The sequence below is a fragment of the Trichechus manatus genome, unplaced genomic scaffold (genome assembly GCF_000243295.1).
Source record: "Trichechus manatus latirostris isolate Lorelei unplaced genomic scaffold, TriManLat1.0 scaffold00099, whole genome shotgun sequence".
Classification (NCBI taxonomy): Eukaryota; Metazoa; Chordata; class Mammalia; order Sirenia; family Trichechidae; genus Trichechus; species Trichechus manatus.
Genome location: NW_004444035.1, coordinates 10,174,640 through 10,189,477, shown reverse-complemented (window position 1 = coordinate 10,189,477; position 14,838 = coordinate 10,174,640). Strand labels below are relative to the sequence as shown.

Genomic DNA, 14,838 nt, shown 5'->3' with positions numbered 1-14,838 from the left:
TGCCGTCGGGTCGATTCTGACTCATGGTGACCCCAAGGCTCGGGGTTTCCAAGGCTGTAAATCTTTATAGAAGCAGACTGCCACATCTTTCTCCCACGGAACCGCTGGTGGTTTCCAACGCCGACCTTTTGGTTAGCAGTTGAGTGCTTTAACCACTGCGCCATCAGGGCTGTGGATGGCATATGAAGATGATAAATTTTTTTTTTTTTCCTCCGAGAATAAAATCCACCTCTAACTTACCTGGCATTGCTTAGCTTACTGAGGTACCTGCCCAAGGAAGGTAGACACGTATGCTGGATAGACAGGTTAGAATGCTGGCTCACCTTTCCCTTCACAGCCATGAGAGGGTCAAGGTGAAGTACAAGGAGTTCTGTTGGTCAGGCCACCCGCAGTCATTCGGTAAACATCAATGTACAACCCTGTCTTCATGGAATAAGGAGGAGAGATGGATGGTATCATTTCTTTCATATCATAGTCACAAATGCCTGCAGTACCTGGATAAACTCAGAAACCATCTGACTCATTTGAGCCTGATAACACCCCTGTAAGTCACATGTAAGACCCATTCCTCCACAGTCACACTGGTCATGAACTGCACAGCTGAGCCTGAGGTCCACATTGTGGCCCCAGGCTCCATGCTGCTCCATGGCGAACGCTCTTCCCTTCCAGATGCTGTGGCTTCAATTGCAGCCTAAACTTTCAAATACCTTGAGTAATGATTTCTTTGTTGCATCCCAGGAAGGACAGACTCTACAAGCAGGAGGATTCCAGGTCTGAGCCCCCAGGCTGACATCTCCCTCCCTCCAGACCTCCGTTCCAGCGTCCTACCTGGAGTTCCTCTGCATGTCCAGTAGAGCGTGCAAAACGTCCTCACCCAGAGCTCTTCCTTAGTCTGTTTCCCATCTCCCACAATGACACAACTTCCTCCCATCTGCTCGAGCCAGGAGTCTGTCAGCTTCACCGCCTTCCTCGCTGGTCTTCCCCATATGTAGTCTTGTATGGAGACCTGTTATCCCCTCTTATTGGTGTGTCTTGGCATGAGTGAATTTGGCTATATAACATTCTCTTCAGCCCTGCACTTTCTTCTAGGCCCATCTGTCTCTGCCAGAATTCCTGTGAGTCTTAACTGCCTTCCTACTGTCTAATCTTTTTGTCCTTCAGACCAATGTTATTTTTCAACATCAGATTCAGTCATATCTCTCTGTATTTAAAAGCCTGAATGGCTTCCTGGCGATTACAGGCTGAAGTTCAAAATCCTCAGCAGGACTCAGAAACCTTCACAGTCAGACCCAAACCCCTCTCCTGACACAGTGTGACACTCCTTCACTGTGCCTTCTGCCGTGTGGACAACTATACCGTGTCCCCAGCTGGTTCTCAGTCCCGTGCGAGCTGCCGCACCTTCTCTTCTACCTGGTAACGGTCCATTGTCCCATTTTGCCTTTGAATTCTCAGCAGTCAAGAAATGACTGTTTGAACGTTTCAAGACTCACAAACTCATAAAAACGAAAAACCAAAACCAAACCAGTTGGCTTCAAGTTGATTCCAACTCATGGTTACCCCATGTGTTACAGAGTAGAACTGCTCCATAGGGTTTTTTTGCTATAATCTTTATGGAAGCAGATCACCAGGCCTCTCTTCCGCAGTTCTGTTGGGTATTTATGAACTGCCAGCCTTTAGGTTAGTGTAGTGCAAGCTGCTTGCACCACCCAGGGACCTCACTAACTCATAGGGGTAGCCCAGTTCTTATAGTAACAGCTTTTAATAAAAAAACTTTTCTAATACCTCCTCATAACTTTTCTTTGTCTTTGAGGAACCTCCCAGAATAAGTCTCCGTCTTTCCTCTGATGTCCCTTCAAATATGTGAAGACATCTCTCATTTCTTCCCAAATCTCCTTCTTCTCCAAACATTGTCAGTTGTTTCAAAGGTTCCGCATTCATTCTGACATCATTTCCTGACACCTCACCTTTGTGCATCTTCTTTTTGAGGAATTTTGCATTACCAATTTTTATTTGTCAAAACCCAAGACCCAAGTGATTTTTCTGGTATAATACCACAACTTTTAACTACTTGTGTGGTTTCAGGGCTTCAGGTCTTGGCCAAAGTCTTGTGTAAACTCCTTTGTGAAACTATTCCCAGCCCTTTTAACTATAATCAGTTGCTCTTCCCTTCTTGTTTCCTTGTGATCTCTAGTATCTTGGCCAATATTTACCTGTGAGTTTTTCATCACATCATATTCATCATTCATTCAGCAGGTCTTTGTTGAATATTTGCCCTTTATTGGGCATTGTGTCAGGAGCCCCAGTGGCACAGTGGTTAAGCTCTTGGCTGCTAACTGAAAGCTAGACGATTCGAACCCAACACCAGCTTCTCAGGAGAAAGATGTGGCAGTCTGCTTCCGTAAAGATTGACAACCTTGGAAACCCTGTGTGATGGTTCTGTTCTGTCCTATAGGGTTGCTGTGATTAGGAGTCAACTCGACGGCAGTGGGTTTTTTGGGCTTTTTTGGGGAAGCGTGTCAGGTATAGGTAATGCGGAAACAAATGAGACAGACCCTGCCCTAGAGAATCCAGCAGTCTCCTTGGGGAGAAGGGGAATCAAAGAAATAACTGGACAGACTTGTATCTAATTGCGATTAAAATATGGTACCTGCCACGATAATTGTATGAACAGAGTTCTGTGGGCAGAGAGAAGACAGAATTCTGCCAGGAAGAATCTGGAGACGCTCCACGAAGTAGCATTTGAAGTGGATCTTGAAGGATGAGGAGGAGTTTAGTGAGATGGACAAGCAGGGAGAGGGGGGACAGTTTGGAGATTTGATGGCTATTTTCTTTCTGTAAGAGACCAAATATGAGAAGTACTATCTACGTGGGAAAATGTACCAACTAGTTTTCCTTTTTCTCCCTTGAACAGTAGGGTATCCCCTCTAGGGGCCCTCGATGAGGTATTCCTGTGTTTCTGGTGCTGGTCGGGCCTATGCTCAGTCTACCTGTGTCTCAGGGAAACAGACAGCCAGACGTTCCCGTTTCGGGAAGGTTCATTAGATTCAGTGAGAAAAACATTTACATAGCACATCTCCCACACTGATCGGAAACTCGCACACCAGAATTAACTGCTTGGTTGAGATGTGAAATTTTACACTGCCATCCTCTTTACAGTTAGATTTATTATTATTATAACTCGAATTTGAGGCCATTTTCAAAACTTTCTGTCCCCTGTATTAATAGGTCTTCAAAAAGTCCTCATGGCTGAGTGCCATAGAAATGTGAAACTATCCCTAGAACCCAAGATAGTCCAAGTCTGTGATAGCCATCAGGCCCGCTTGGGAGTTAGATAACCTCTGTTAAAGCCCTGGTTCTGGCACTCATTGGTACATGCTATTTCAGAAGTTATTAACCTCTTGGGACCTTCACTTCCTTCTTTGTAAAATGCACAGTCAGAGGGGGCTTAGCTGCTGGGATTGGTTTAAGTTGAGGATTAATCAAGTAAGGCACTACAATGAATGGCACAGCTCCTGGCATGCAGTACGGACTTAGTAAACAGAAGGTGCTTCATTTTGGTGAGGTGGTTATTACTATTATGTGCGAACGAACCCAAGGCTAATTCTTGCTGAGTTATCAGTTACCATGAAATCAAGCCACCTTAAGAGAGATGGGGTGGGGAAGGCCGCTCATAATCCCTTTTTCCTTTCCTTTCATTGTCTTTGTATGCTTTATTAAATGTTGTTGAAAGCACTTTTAAAACATCATGTCGCATGTTATTGTAGGAAAGCTGAAATAAGGGATGGGGACCTTTCACACTTTGTCCTCTAACCATTTTGTCTGCCATGGAATGTTGAATGCACTTGATTTAAGTAGCTAAGGATGCAGCTCTTTCTTTATTTTATATTCCCCCACCTCTAGATTTTAGTTTGACGACCCTGTTTATAAAACGTTAAGTGAAATCATTGCCTTTATTTTAGTCCAGATAAAACTCATTGCCGTCGAGTAGATTCCAACTTATAGCAACCCTATAAGACAGAGTAGAACTGCTCCATAGGGTTTCCAAGGCTGTAACCTTTATGGAAGCCAACTGTCATATCTTTCTCCTGCAGAGTGGCTGGTAGGTTCAAACCACTGACCTTCCAGTTAGCAGCTGAACACTTAACCATTGTGCCACCAGGGCTCCTTTGACTACACAAAGGCATTTGACTTTGTGAATCATAGCAGATCGTGGATAACATTGCGAAGAATGGGAATTCCAGAACACTTAATTGTGCTCATGAGGATCTTGTGTATAGACAAAGAGGCAGTTGTTCAAACGAACAAGGGATGCTGCGTGGTTTAAAATCAGGAAGGGTGTGCATCAGGGTTGTATCTTTTCACCATACTTATTCAAACTGTATACTGAGGAAGTAATCTGAGATGCTGGACTGTATGAAGAAGAACATGGCATCAGGATTGGAAGAAGACTCATTAACAACCTGTGATATGCAGATGACACAATCTTGCTTGCTAAAAGTGAAGAGGACTTGAAGCACTTACTAATGAAGATCAAAGACTACAGCCTCCACTATGGATTACACCTCAACATAAAACAAAAATCCTCACAACTGGACCAATAAGTAACATTGTGATAAATGGAGAAAACACAGAAGTTGTCAAGGATTTCATTTTACTTGGATCCATAGTCAACATCCATAGAAGTAGCAGTCAGGAAGTCAAACGACACATTGCATTGGGCAAATTTGCAAAAGATCTCTTTAAAGTGTTCAAATGCAAAGATGTCACTTTGAGGATTAAAGTGCTCCAGACCCAAGCCATGGTATTTTCAATCTCCTCTTACGCATGTGAAAGCTGGACAGTAATTAAGGAAGACCAAAGAAGAATTGATGCCTTTGAATTATGGTGTTGGAAAAGAATATTGAATGTACCATGGGCTACCAAAAGAACAAACAAATCTGTCCTGGAAGAAATACAGCCAGAAGGCTCCTTAGAAGGGAGGATGGCGAGACTTTGTTTCACATACTTTGAACATGTTATCAGGAGGGACCAGTCCCTGGAGAAGGAAGTCATGCTTGGTAAAATAGAAGGTCAGCAAAAAAGAGGAAGACCCTCAATGAGATGGATTGACACAGTGAATATAACAGTAGGCTCAAACATAGCAACGATTGTGAAGATGGCGCCAAATCAGGCAGCATTTCATTTGTTGTACATAGATAGCGTCACTATGAGTCGGAATTGACTTGACTGCACCTAACAGCAACAACATTTTAGTCCAGATAAACATCCATTCTCCCTTTTTAGTATATATTCCTACTCTGAGAGGGTTATTTGGTATGTGTCTACGTGGGATTATTGAAAGGAGTAGTTCTGTGTTTAGAGTTTTGGGTTCTTAATTAGAAATCTAGTTAAACTGTGAAATACGGTGGACTAAGTGGCATAGCCAATTAGTGTAATTCCCTCTACGTCTGAACTGAGTTCAACATCACAAACAGAAATGTTTGCTCAGTTTTCTACTGAGTAGACTCTTTTGGGGGGACATCAGAAGCCTGACATCTGCCTTTTCACGAGGAATTCTAGAGAAGAAATGAAAATCTGTGCAAAAATAAATAGATTTGTATTATTGCTTCCTTTTTTTGTAATTGAGAATATCTTCCTCTGTTACTTTTGTCATTTCTTTCCTTTCTTCTCATCTACCATATAGGAAGAACGTTGGTGAAAAGCACAGAAACCAGTGACTCTTGTGGCTGTGGAATTTCCGTGGAGAGAAGAGAATACCAGAACTCACCTGGACCATCTTGTGTGCCTGGCCAGCCCTCCACGTCCCCAGGCGTGTCTGTGACCTTGAGCAAATAAGTGTTCAGGGTGCTTTCAGAGGAGAGAGCAAAGCCCTGGCTTGTTGAAGAAGTGGGGAGGGGGCGGGGAAGGGTGAGGATGGGAGAGAAAATGGAGCAAATGTTTTACAACCCGAACCTCAGAACTGTGATCCTCCAAGGAGAGCGTTACTTGAAGAAAAGAAAAAAAAAAAAAAAAAGTCGAATGGCTTCTCAGGGATTTTGTTTTCCACGCACATATAAGCCATGGTTGTAGTACAGGCAGCAGCATTTCGAGCATTCAGATTTCAGTTCTGTTAAATGTGAAAGAAGGATCGACCGACGTTCATTGCTGTTTCGTAGCTAGTGTAAAATATGTATATGTTTATCTTTATTTTTATAATATGCAAATACATTTAAATTTATACAGTTTGAAGCTTCTAGCATTAGTTAACACTGGGTGCAATATTCCGCATGAGAACTGTGCCAAGATGGGGCTGATTTCTTATTTTAGCATAAGTTTTTTGTTTTTATTTCTTTATGCCTTTTTCTCAAAAAAAAAAAAAAAAAAGTACAGCCCATGAATCCATGGCTAAGTGTTGGTTCATAGAGATTGCCAAAAATCTGTCAGCAAGAACCTTCAGTGAGCATTTTAGGTGATATCCCCTCTGCTTCTTTGAATTACAGGTCCCTGCCTCTAAATCCCTGGGCAGGGTGGTCGGATTTTTCCTCTCCTTTCCCCACGTATCACTTAGGCCTGGCAGAGCTGTTCCTTGCTCAGGTTTTGTGTACAGCTGTGGGTTGTCACCGAGTGGTACGTGATGGTCTGGAGCCTCCATTCAGTAGCAGAGGCCTGTTGTTAGAATTCTCCGGAGAAGGGTGCAGAGGGGACAGAGATCCCATGGAAAACCTGTTGTTCCAGAGCTTAAAATAATCAGGAGTTAGTTGTTCTGAGTAATGAGTGCAAAGAGCTCTGCTAATAAGTACCTTTTCTTCCTTAGAACAGAGCCTGTGAAATTTAGCAGAACACTTTTAAAGTCTTCCACATCTGGGGATCAGACATTAAGATCGGGAGTTTTCTAATTGGAGAGCAGAATCCTACATTGGTTATTTATAAACACAGAGCCTCTGATTGGATGGTCTGTTGCCAGGATCTAGCAAAACCCTTGTTTTAAGGTGTTCATGCAGTAAAACTTTAAAAGCAAACCAAATAAATTGCTCTCTATCCTACTGCTAATTGGGGCCAAACAGCATATGCTGCGATAGTAACACAGTCTTTTTAAGAGTGTAAAGGACTGTTTATATCTGCCTCCTCTGTGTGTTGATTGGAAAATGTGTAAAACTGTTTCTCAGTAATGTAAAACCAGAAAAGTGAGTCAGCTGGTGTTAATCTCTTACTTCCTTTATAAAGTATTGACTCTTTGAATGCCACAGTATACAAAGTCTCAACACATTTTTAAAAGAAATAACACACACGTGGCCGTGCTGCAAAATATCACAAATCGTTTTTTGTAGGCTATTTTGTGCCCCAGGAGTGAACTTACTGACTCCATAGCCTCCAAGTAAACTGAGAATATGATTTCTTATGATCATAGAATCACGTGGAATCAGACAATTTTTGCATTTTTTAATACTTGAACGTGGTGCCTCAAGTTTGAGATTTCATTTTCTTTTAGAATGCAGTCAAGAGATGAATCTGGTTCTTTCTTTCTTTTTTTTTTTTTTGTCACAGTTCTCTTTGTATGTGTGTGTGGAAGTGTAAACTGAATGGTAACATTTAATTGCTTTATGAACCATTGAATTGTTGGGCATAAAAAGTTTTTTTTTAATTGACATGAGCCAGTTCCTAAACTGTCACATTAACCAACTTTGACAAGTCTTTTGAAAAGGCTGTTACATGTGTGACTTAGGGCTAGCTCCCCAGGGGACCACAGTGAATGAAAAAAATAAATACTCCCTTGGGTGACATACCCTGTAAAGTGTTGGATATTGGCGTGAAGAGAAATGCCCACATTCTCAATATTTTCTGTTTGTTGACAAGTGATGTCTTATGCCATCATCTGAGCCCTGGAGAAGCAATGTAAGAAACCTTGGTGTCACATGTGCTTTGGCGAAAGGTCAGCATGATAGAGGGTCATGTGGCCAAAAGATGCTCCAGAAAAAGTTTGAGAACTTTGCTTCTGGGTGGGGGAGGGTTGGATATACCGAAAGCACTCCGCTCTGCAGGAATGTTCACTGTCTATGCAGGAAATTCAGTTGTGTCTTTCAACACCCGGAAGACTCAGCAGCCAGCCAAGGCTGCCAGGCAATTCACTAAGCACAAGAGGAATTTTTTCCAACCCGGTTGTCCCTTGCCTTTCCAACAAATGCCCTCCAAGTTTGTTATGGTTTCTGTTCATGCAACTTGTGGTATCAGACCACTTCCTGGAATTGTAAAAGCGCTGCCAGAATAAATGTTTCTCCCCCTTCTAAGAAAAAAAAAAAAAAGACAGTGCTCATATTTGACACTTGTGCATTGGACTCTCTTTTGAATGAATAAAAAGGAAAGGGTTTGTGTAATTCCTGAGGAGGTGTGTGTGATTCTTTGTGCCACAGTTTGTGAATTGTAATTGTGGTTTCCCATTTAAGTGTTGTTGACTGGGCAGAAATTTTTAAAAATTCAATAAAAATATAAAGAAATGCTTAAGCAATTATATTTAGTTATTTCTCGCCTTTTTTTTTAAGGAATAACTTTGTATTTTTAGTTCTTAAGTCACTTTTGAGAATAGCTCTGAGAGGTACATGGTGGTGGCTTACTTTGCTTCAGGATTAAGTCCAAGTGAGGAAGATTGAAGAGTCCTTGAAATGCCTGTTTCAGCCTGGGGATTCAACTCTTGAGTATCTGTTCTGTCACTTAAATCATATCCTTTTCTCATTGATCTACTGTATTCCTAAGTCAAAGCTTATAAATTGATGATGGGTTTCCAAGTTCCCTTCTTTCAAAGGCTCTTGGCAGAAGTCATCGTTACCACCATGTAAATATTTCCTGGCATGTTCCCTTGTTGTTGTTGTTGGATGCCTTGGAATCATTCCAACTCATAGCAACCCAGTGTGACAGAGTTGAACTGCCCCGTTGGGTTTTCTAGGCTATGATTAGCAGCAGATCACCAGGTCTTTCTCCCGTGGAGCAGCTGGGTGAGTTCGAAGTGCCAACCTTTGGGTTAACAGCCAAATGCTTGGATCATTGCAGCACCTGTGCCCTGTTATTGTTCGATGCTGTGAAGTTGATTTCAACTCATATTGACCCCATGTGACGAAACTCTGCTCTATAAGGTTTTTCAGTGGCTGATTTTTTGGAAGCAGATTGCCAAACCTTTCTTTCGAGGCTCTTCTGGGTGGGCTCTAACCTCCAGCCTTTCAGTTAGCAGCCAGTTGAGTTAACCTTTTGCACACCCAGGGTTTCCAGATGAGAAGATAAGGAAAGGCAGAGAAGATGGCTGCTTCATACAGAGGCAGGACCAGCTAAGCCCGGCCCGGCAGCACCTCAGACCAAGAGGGACTTGTTATCAGATTCCTGAGAAGGTAGGTGGAGCCGTTCCGAGGTGTTTGCTTGGGTGCTCAGAATTTAAACATGCCTTTGACAATGGAGGAGCCTTGGTGGTACAGTGGTTAATACCTCAGCTGCTAACGAACAGGTGGGCAGTTCGAATCCACCAGCTGCTCCTTGGAAGCCCTATGGGGCAGTTCTACTCTGTCCTGCAGGGTCGCTATGAGTTGGGATCAACTCAATGACAATGATTTTGGTTTTGACAATGGAAAGTCTGGAACCATGTGGTGTTCAGAGCTTCCAAAGGAGCTGGGAAGCAATAGGCGTGTTCCACATGCCTTAAAGCTGTGTCCACACAAAGCAAGGTGCTTGCATCAGTGAGTGCCATTGCCCTGCCCTCCTTTAGAAAGGAGCACAATAAGCCTAAATCATACATTTGGGCTCAGTTTTTCTGTATCAGGAAGCTCAGTGTTCTTTAAACTTGCTGAGCAGGTCACACAGATAAGCAGATGACAGAATAAATAGAAGTACATTATCACATGTCTCGTTCCCTTCCAAGGCTATCTCCCCCACTTAAGTGTGAGCTTTTTGAAAGTAGGTTCCAGGTTTTACCAACCTTTGAGTGCATGGTACCTCTTATGGATTGAATTGTGTCCTCCAAAAATGTGTATCAACTTGGCTAGGTCATGATTCCCTGTATTGTGTGGTAGTCCACCATTTCGTGATCTGATGTGATTTTCCTACGTGTTGTAAATCTAACTGCTGTGTTAATGAGGCAGGACTCAATCTGCAGGATTGTGTTGTATCTTGAGTCAATCTCTTTTGAGATATAAGAGAGAGAATCAAGCAGAGACAAGAGGGACCTCATGCCACCAAGAACGAGGAACAAGGAGGGGAGTGCATCCTTTAGGCCTAGGGGTACCTGCGCTGAGCAGCTCCTTGACCTGGGGTAGATTGATGATAAGGACCTTCCCCCAGAGCTGACAGAGAACGCCTTCTCCTGGAGTTGGCACCCTGAATTCGGACTTCTAGCCTTCTAGACTGTGAGAGAATAAATTTCTGTTCGTTAAAGCCATCTGCTTGTGGCATGTCTGTTACAGCAGCACTAGATGACTAAGACAGAGCTGATATAGACTGAGAGTCTCCAAAAGGGGAACAGAACATGCAGTATTTCCATGTATGTTTGAATGCGGACGCCTTTCCCAAGAATCATCTGGGACCAGTGTTTCCAAAGCGTGGGACTTGTACCACCAGTGCAGCCCAAGGAGGCATTAGGTGAGGCAGACACAGCATCAAGCAACACAGATTCACTTCTCTTCGAAGGGCTTTTTATGTTCATCGGAGGCAGGATGGTGTGAGGGTCAAGATCACTGCCTCCAGACTCCCTCTGTTTGAATCCTGACTCAGTTTCCTCATGCATAAAATGAGGGAAACCATCTTCTTCATTCCATTATCGTGAATATTAAACGAGAGTTTGTATGCAAAGTGTTTCTGGCAGCACCTGGCCCTGATAAGCTCTAAGCAAGCACAGCTTTTCTTATTCTATCTGCATGATTCTCTTCTTTACAGCGAAATCAGGCCTCAAGCTCAGAGCCTGTAACGGTATCTAGCTAGAATTTTTAATAATTTTTGTTTTCATCATATTTATTTTTTAGTTACCTTCTATTTATAGCATGTAATACTAGCAATTGGTTATTTACACTGGCGAGAAAGTTTAAAAATAAATGTATAACAAAATTTCAAATTCTCAGTGGAATCCAGGGTTGCTGGAGCCATTGAGACAGGATGAACCCCCGAAGCTATTGCCTTGAGATAATCTTTAAACCTTAAACCTCAAACCAAAACTATCCCCTGATCTTAAAAGCTTGTGAGCGGCCATCTAAGTACTCCATTGGTCTCACCCCATCTGGAGCAAGGGAGAATGAAGAAAACCAAAGGCACAAGAGAAATATTACTCCAAAGGAATAATGGACCACAACTACCACGGCCTCCACCAGACTGAGTCCAATACAACTAGATGGTGCCTGGCTACCACCGGTGACTGCTCTGACCGGGATCACAGCAGAGGGTGCCTGACAGAGCTGGAGAAAAAAGTAGAACAAAATTCTAACTCACAAAGACCAGACTTTCTGGCCTGACAGAGACTGGAGAAACCCTGAGAGTATGGCCCCTGGGCACCGTTTTAGCTCAGTAATGAAGTCACTCCCAGGGTTCACCCTTCAGCCGAAGATTAGACAGCCCCATAAAATGAGTGTAATGGGGCACAGTAGTCCAGCGACAAGGACTAGAAAGCAGGAGGGGACAGGAAAGCTGGTAATAGGTAACCCAAGGTTGAGAAGGGATAGTGTTGACATGTCGTGGAGTTGTTAACCATTGTCATAAAAACAACATGTGTACTAACTGATTACTGAGAAGCTGTTTGTTCTGTAAACCTTCATCTAAAGTACAATAAAAAAGAAAAAAAAAAAGGATCAGACTCACTGGTCTGACAGAGACTAGAGAAACCCCGAGAGTATGGCCCCTGACACCATTTTAGCTCAGTAATGAAGTCATTCCTGAGGTTCACCCTTCAGCCAAAGATTAGAGATTAGACAGGCCCATAAAAAAAATGGAGACTAAATGGGCACACCAGCCCAGGGGCAAGGATGAGGAGGCAGGAGGGGACAGGAAAGCTCGAACCCAAGGTCAAGAAGGGAAGAGTGTTAACATATCATGGGGTTGGCAACCCATGTTACAAGACAATACGTCTACTAATTTAATGAGAAGCTAGTTTGTTCTGTAAACCTTCATCCAAAGTACAATAAAAAAATTAAAAAAAAAAACAAAAAACTATCCCCTGATGTCTTTGAACCAAACAATAGTTTAGCTCAATGAGTCAAGCATGTCTGCCTTGAGCATCGTTCTCTTTCAGAGATTTATCTATATGGGATGAGTTTGACAATGGCAGCTCTAAGTTAGATGAGAAACACAGGGAGCAGTGAGTTTATGTTAATGGTGGGGGATGATGGGAAAAGGTTAGTGAGAATGGCTGCACAACTTAATGTAATCCATGTCACTGAATTGTACATGTAGAGATGGGTTGAAATGGTGTATCTTTTGTGTGAAATTTTCACCAAAAAAATAATAAATTAAAAAAATGCATTTTACAAAGAAATACTTAGAAATGTATTAGAAATAAAAAATATTAAGTGAATAATAGAGCAGGTGGTACAAAGACAGAAAAAATGGTGAGAATACGGCAAAAATGCTGAAAACGGTACGTGAACTCCTGGATAACATAGCGGAGGGCTAGAGTCTGGGAATCACTTATCTCGCGCAATCCAGAGAGACCAGCAAATTTGCCTGGGGGAGTCTGAAGGAACCCCTAAAGCTTTTTAAATTACTGCCCCCAGTTTTAAAATTTCTGCCAGAGAAATTTATTGGTAGATTATAGAAGAATTATTATTTATTTGAAAATCCACATTTCTGAAGTTTGAAATTTAAAATAAGTTCTCCTGCCTTCATAAAAGTTGTTTTGGTGTTGCCAGAGACTTCTTATGAATTCAACTTTGACGTTTGAATGGGAAGATTGATTTGACTTGTGAAAATGTTCATGTTGTAGGAGTCCCTTCTAACACTCTCTCTGAATGCTTCACGAAGCCACACTGGGAAAGCGAGCCTACGTGTTTCAGTCATCACAAACAAAAGCAAACTCTCGCTAACCGATATGGTACACACACAACAGAACAAATTGCTTGGAGTTATCTTGTAGTCACTCAGTGTGTGACAAATCATGGCATGAAATAAACTTGGGTGCGTGCCACATGCCCAGTGTGTGTCAAGGGGTTTGCGTAGTTCCCCACAAACGAGCAATGTGAGTAGGACCCCCGGAATGGTAGAGTAGGGAGCTGAGTGGAAATTCTCCCCAATAAAACAACTTAATTTGTGAAAATTACTTAAACAAAGGCTCAGGGAACTGTCCTAAGGGTGTGCAGCAAACAGAGAAACATTCGTTAAAGAAAATCTGCTAAATCTGGGTAAGAAGAGAAGAGTCTGTTCATATTGGCCCTGATCTGCTTTCTTAACGCCTCTCCCCCATGGCTCCATGCTACGGGATCTCTGCCTTGGGGGCTCTACTCCAGGCAGGTATGGCCAAGAGGATGGGAGCCCCGTCTCCCCTGAGCTCTCGGGGGCTACATTTCACTGTGGGAGGGGCAGCCTGCTGGCGTTCCTCATCCTCCCCAGCTCCGTATTGCAGCAGCTCTATTCTGGGCAAATGAGGGGACAGGATTTCCTTCCTCCACTCAGCTCTCGCTGCAAGGCAGGAGCTCCACTCCAAGGGCAGTTAGGATGAGAGTCCTGGGGCCTCAGGGCACACGTAGGGTGGAGATTCCAGTCGGACAGGTAAGCCAAGGAGACCAGGGCTGCCAGCCAGCCCCCTCTCCCAGGGCCCATTTGTAGAGCAGGGATGTCATTCCCAGAAATAGAGGGTTCCTGTCCCCCAGCTCCGGTGCTGAGGCATAGGGACTTGTCCATGGGAAAGGCGGGCCACTGGGACAAAGAGCTCAGCTGCTCTGCCTGAGAGGACTGCCTTTATTTGAGCAGAGCCTGGAGCATTGCAGGCCTAAGGGTGGAGATCTGGGAGAGCAATGAAGAGGTGGCTGGTAGCTTACAGGTAAATAGTGCAGCGACCAGAAGTTTAACACAAGCAGAGAGAGACAGGCAGGAAGAGCCCTCCTGAGGTTGCAGTCAATTCTGGGCCAGGATGCACTAGGAAGCACCCCTCAAGGGCTCCAGTGCAGAAGGCGGGGCAGACTTGAGAGCATTCCCCCAGCCGCGCACAGACCCAGCAGCACAGGTCAGATGCCTCACAGTGGGCTTGAGCACAACCTCTGAGCAAACACCGACTCAACTATAAGCTACTCTGACCTAGGAGCAATTGCTAAGAAGCCAGACTTAAAAAATGAAATAACACTCATTCCCAGCCCTGTAAAGTGTGTGCGTACCCAAGACTGCCCTCTCAGGAGTGATCAGAGAGGGAACTCCAAGCCACTCCAAACAACCAACCCGCTGCTGGGGAGTTGCTCTGAAAAATTGTGATGTCCTTGAGAAAAGGAAATGATACCGTTTTTAAAGCTTTTTGAGTTACAGTTTACATACCATAAAATATATCTATGCAATGATTATTGGTATATTTACAGAGTTGTGCAACCATTAAAAAAAAAAAATATATATATATATATATATATAATATATAGCCATTGAGTGAATTCTGACTCATAGCGACCTTATAGGACAGAGTAGAACTGCCCCATAGGGTTTCCAAGGCTGTAATCTTTACAAGAGCAGACTGCCACATCTTTCTCCCATGGAGCAGCTGATGGGTTCAAATCGCTGACCTTTCATTTAGCAGTCGAGCGCTTAACCACTGTGCTACCAGGCCTCCTTCTCTAATTGACTAAGGGGGCTTAAATCCTTGACCAATAGGTGACTTATGCCAACCCCCGGGGGGTGACCTCTAGGTAGCCAGGCTAAAAAGAT

General features: G+C 43.4%; 1 protein-coding gene across 3 annotated transcripts in view; it reads left to right on the top strand.

Annotated features, from left to right (window-relative positions):
* The window catches only part of MFHAS1 (multifunctional ROCO family signaling regulator 1), a 105,301-nt gene extending 97,022 nt beyond the window's left edge, over positions 1-8,279 (top strand). For 2 of the 3 annotated variants that reach the window (XM_004382797.3, XM_023737238.1), the window contains one exon: positions 5,684-8,279. In XM_004382797.3, the coding sequence (XP_004382854.1) occupies positions 5,684-5,717 (34 nt within the window). In that variant the 3' untranslated portion in view covers positions 5,718-8,279. The remainder of the gene's footprint in view (positions 1-5,683) is intronic. The other variant, XR_002825051.1, reaches the window with a different exon arrangement.
* The last annotated feature ends 6,559 nt before the right edge of the window (positions 8,280-14,838 follow it).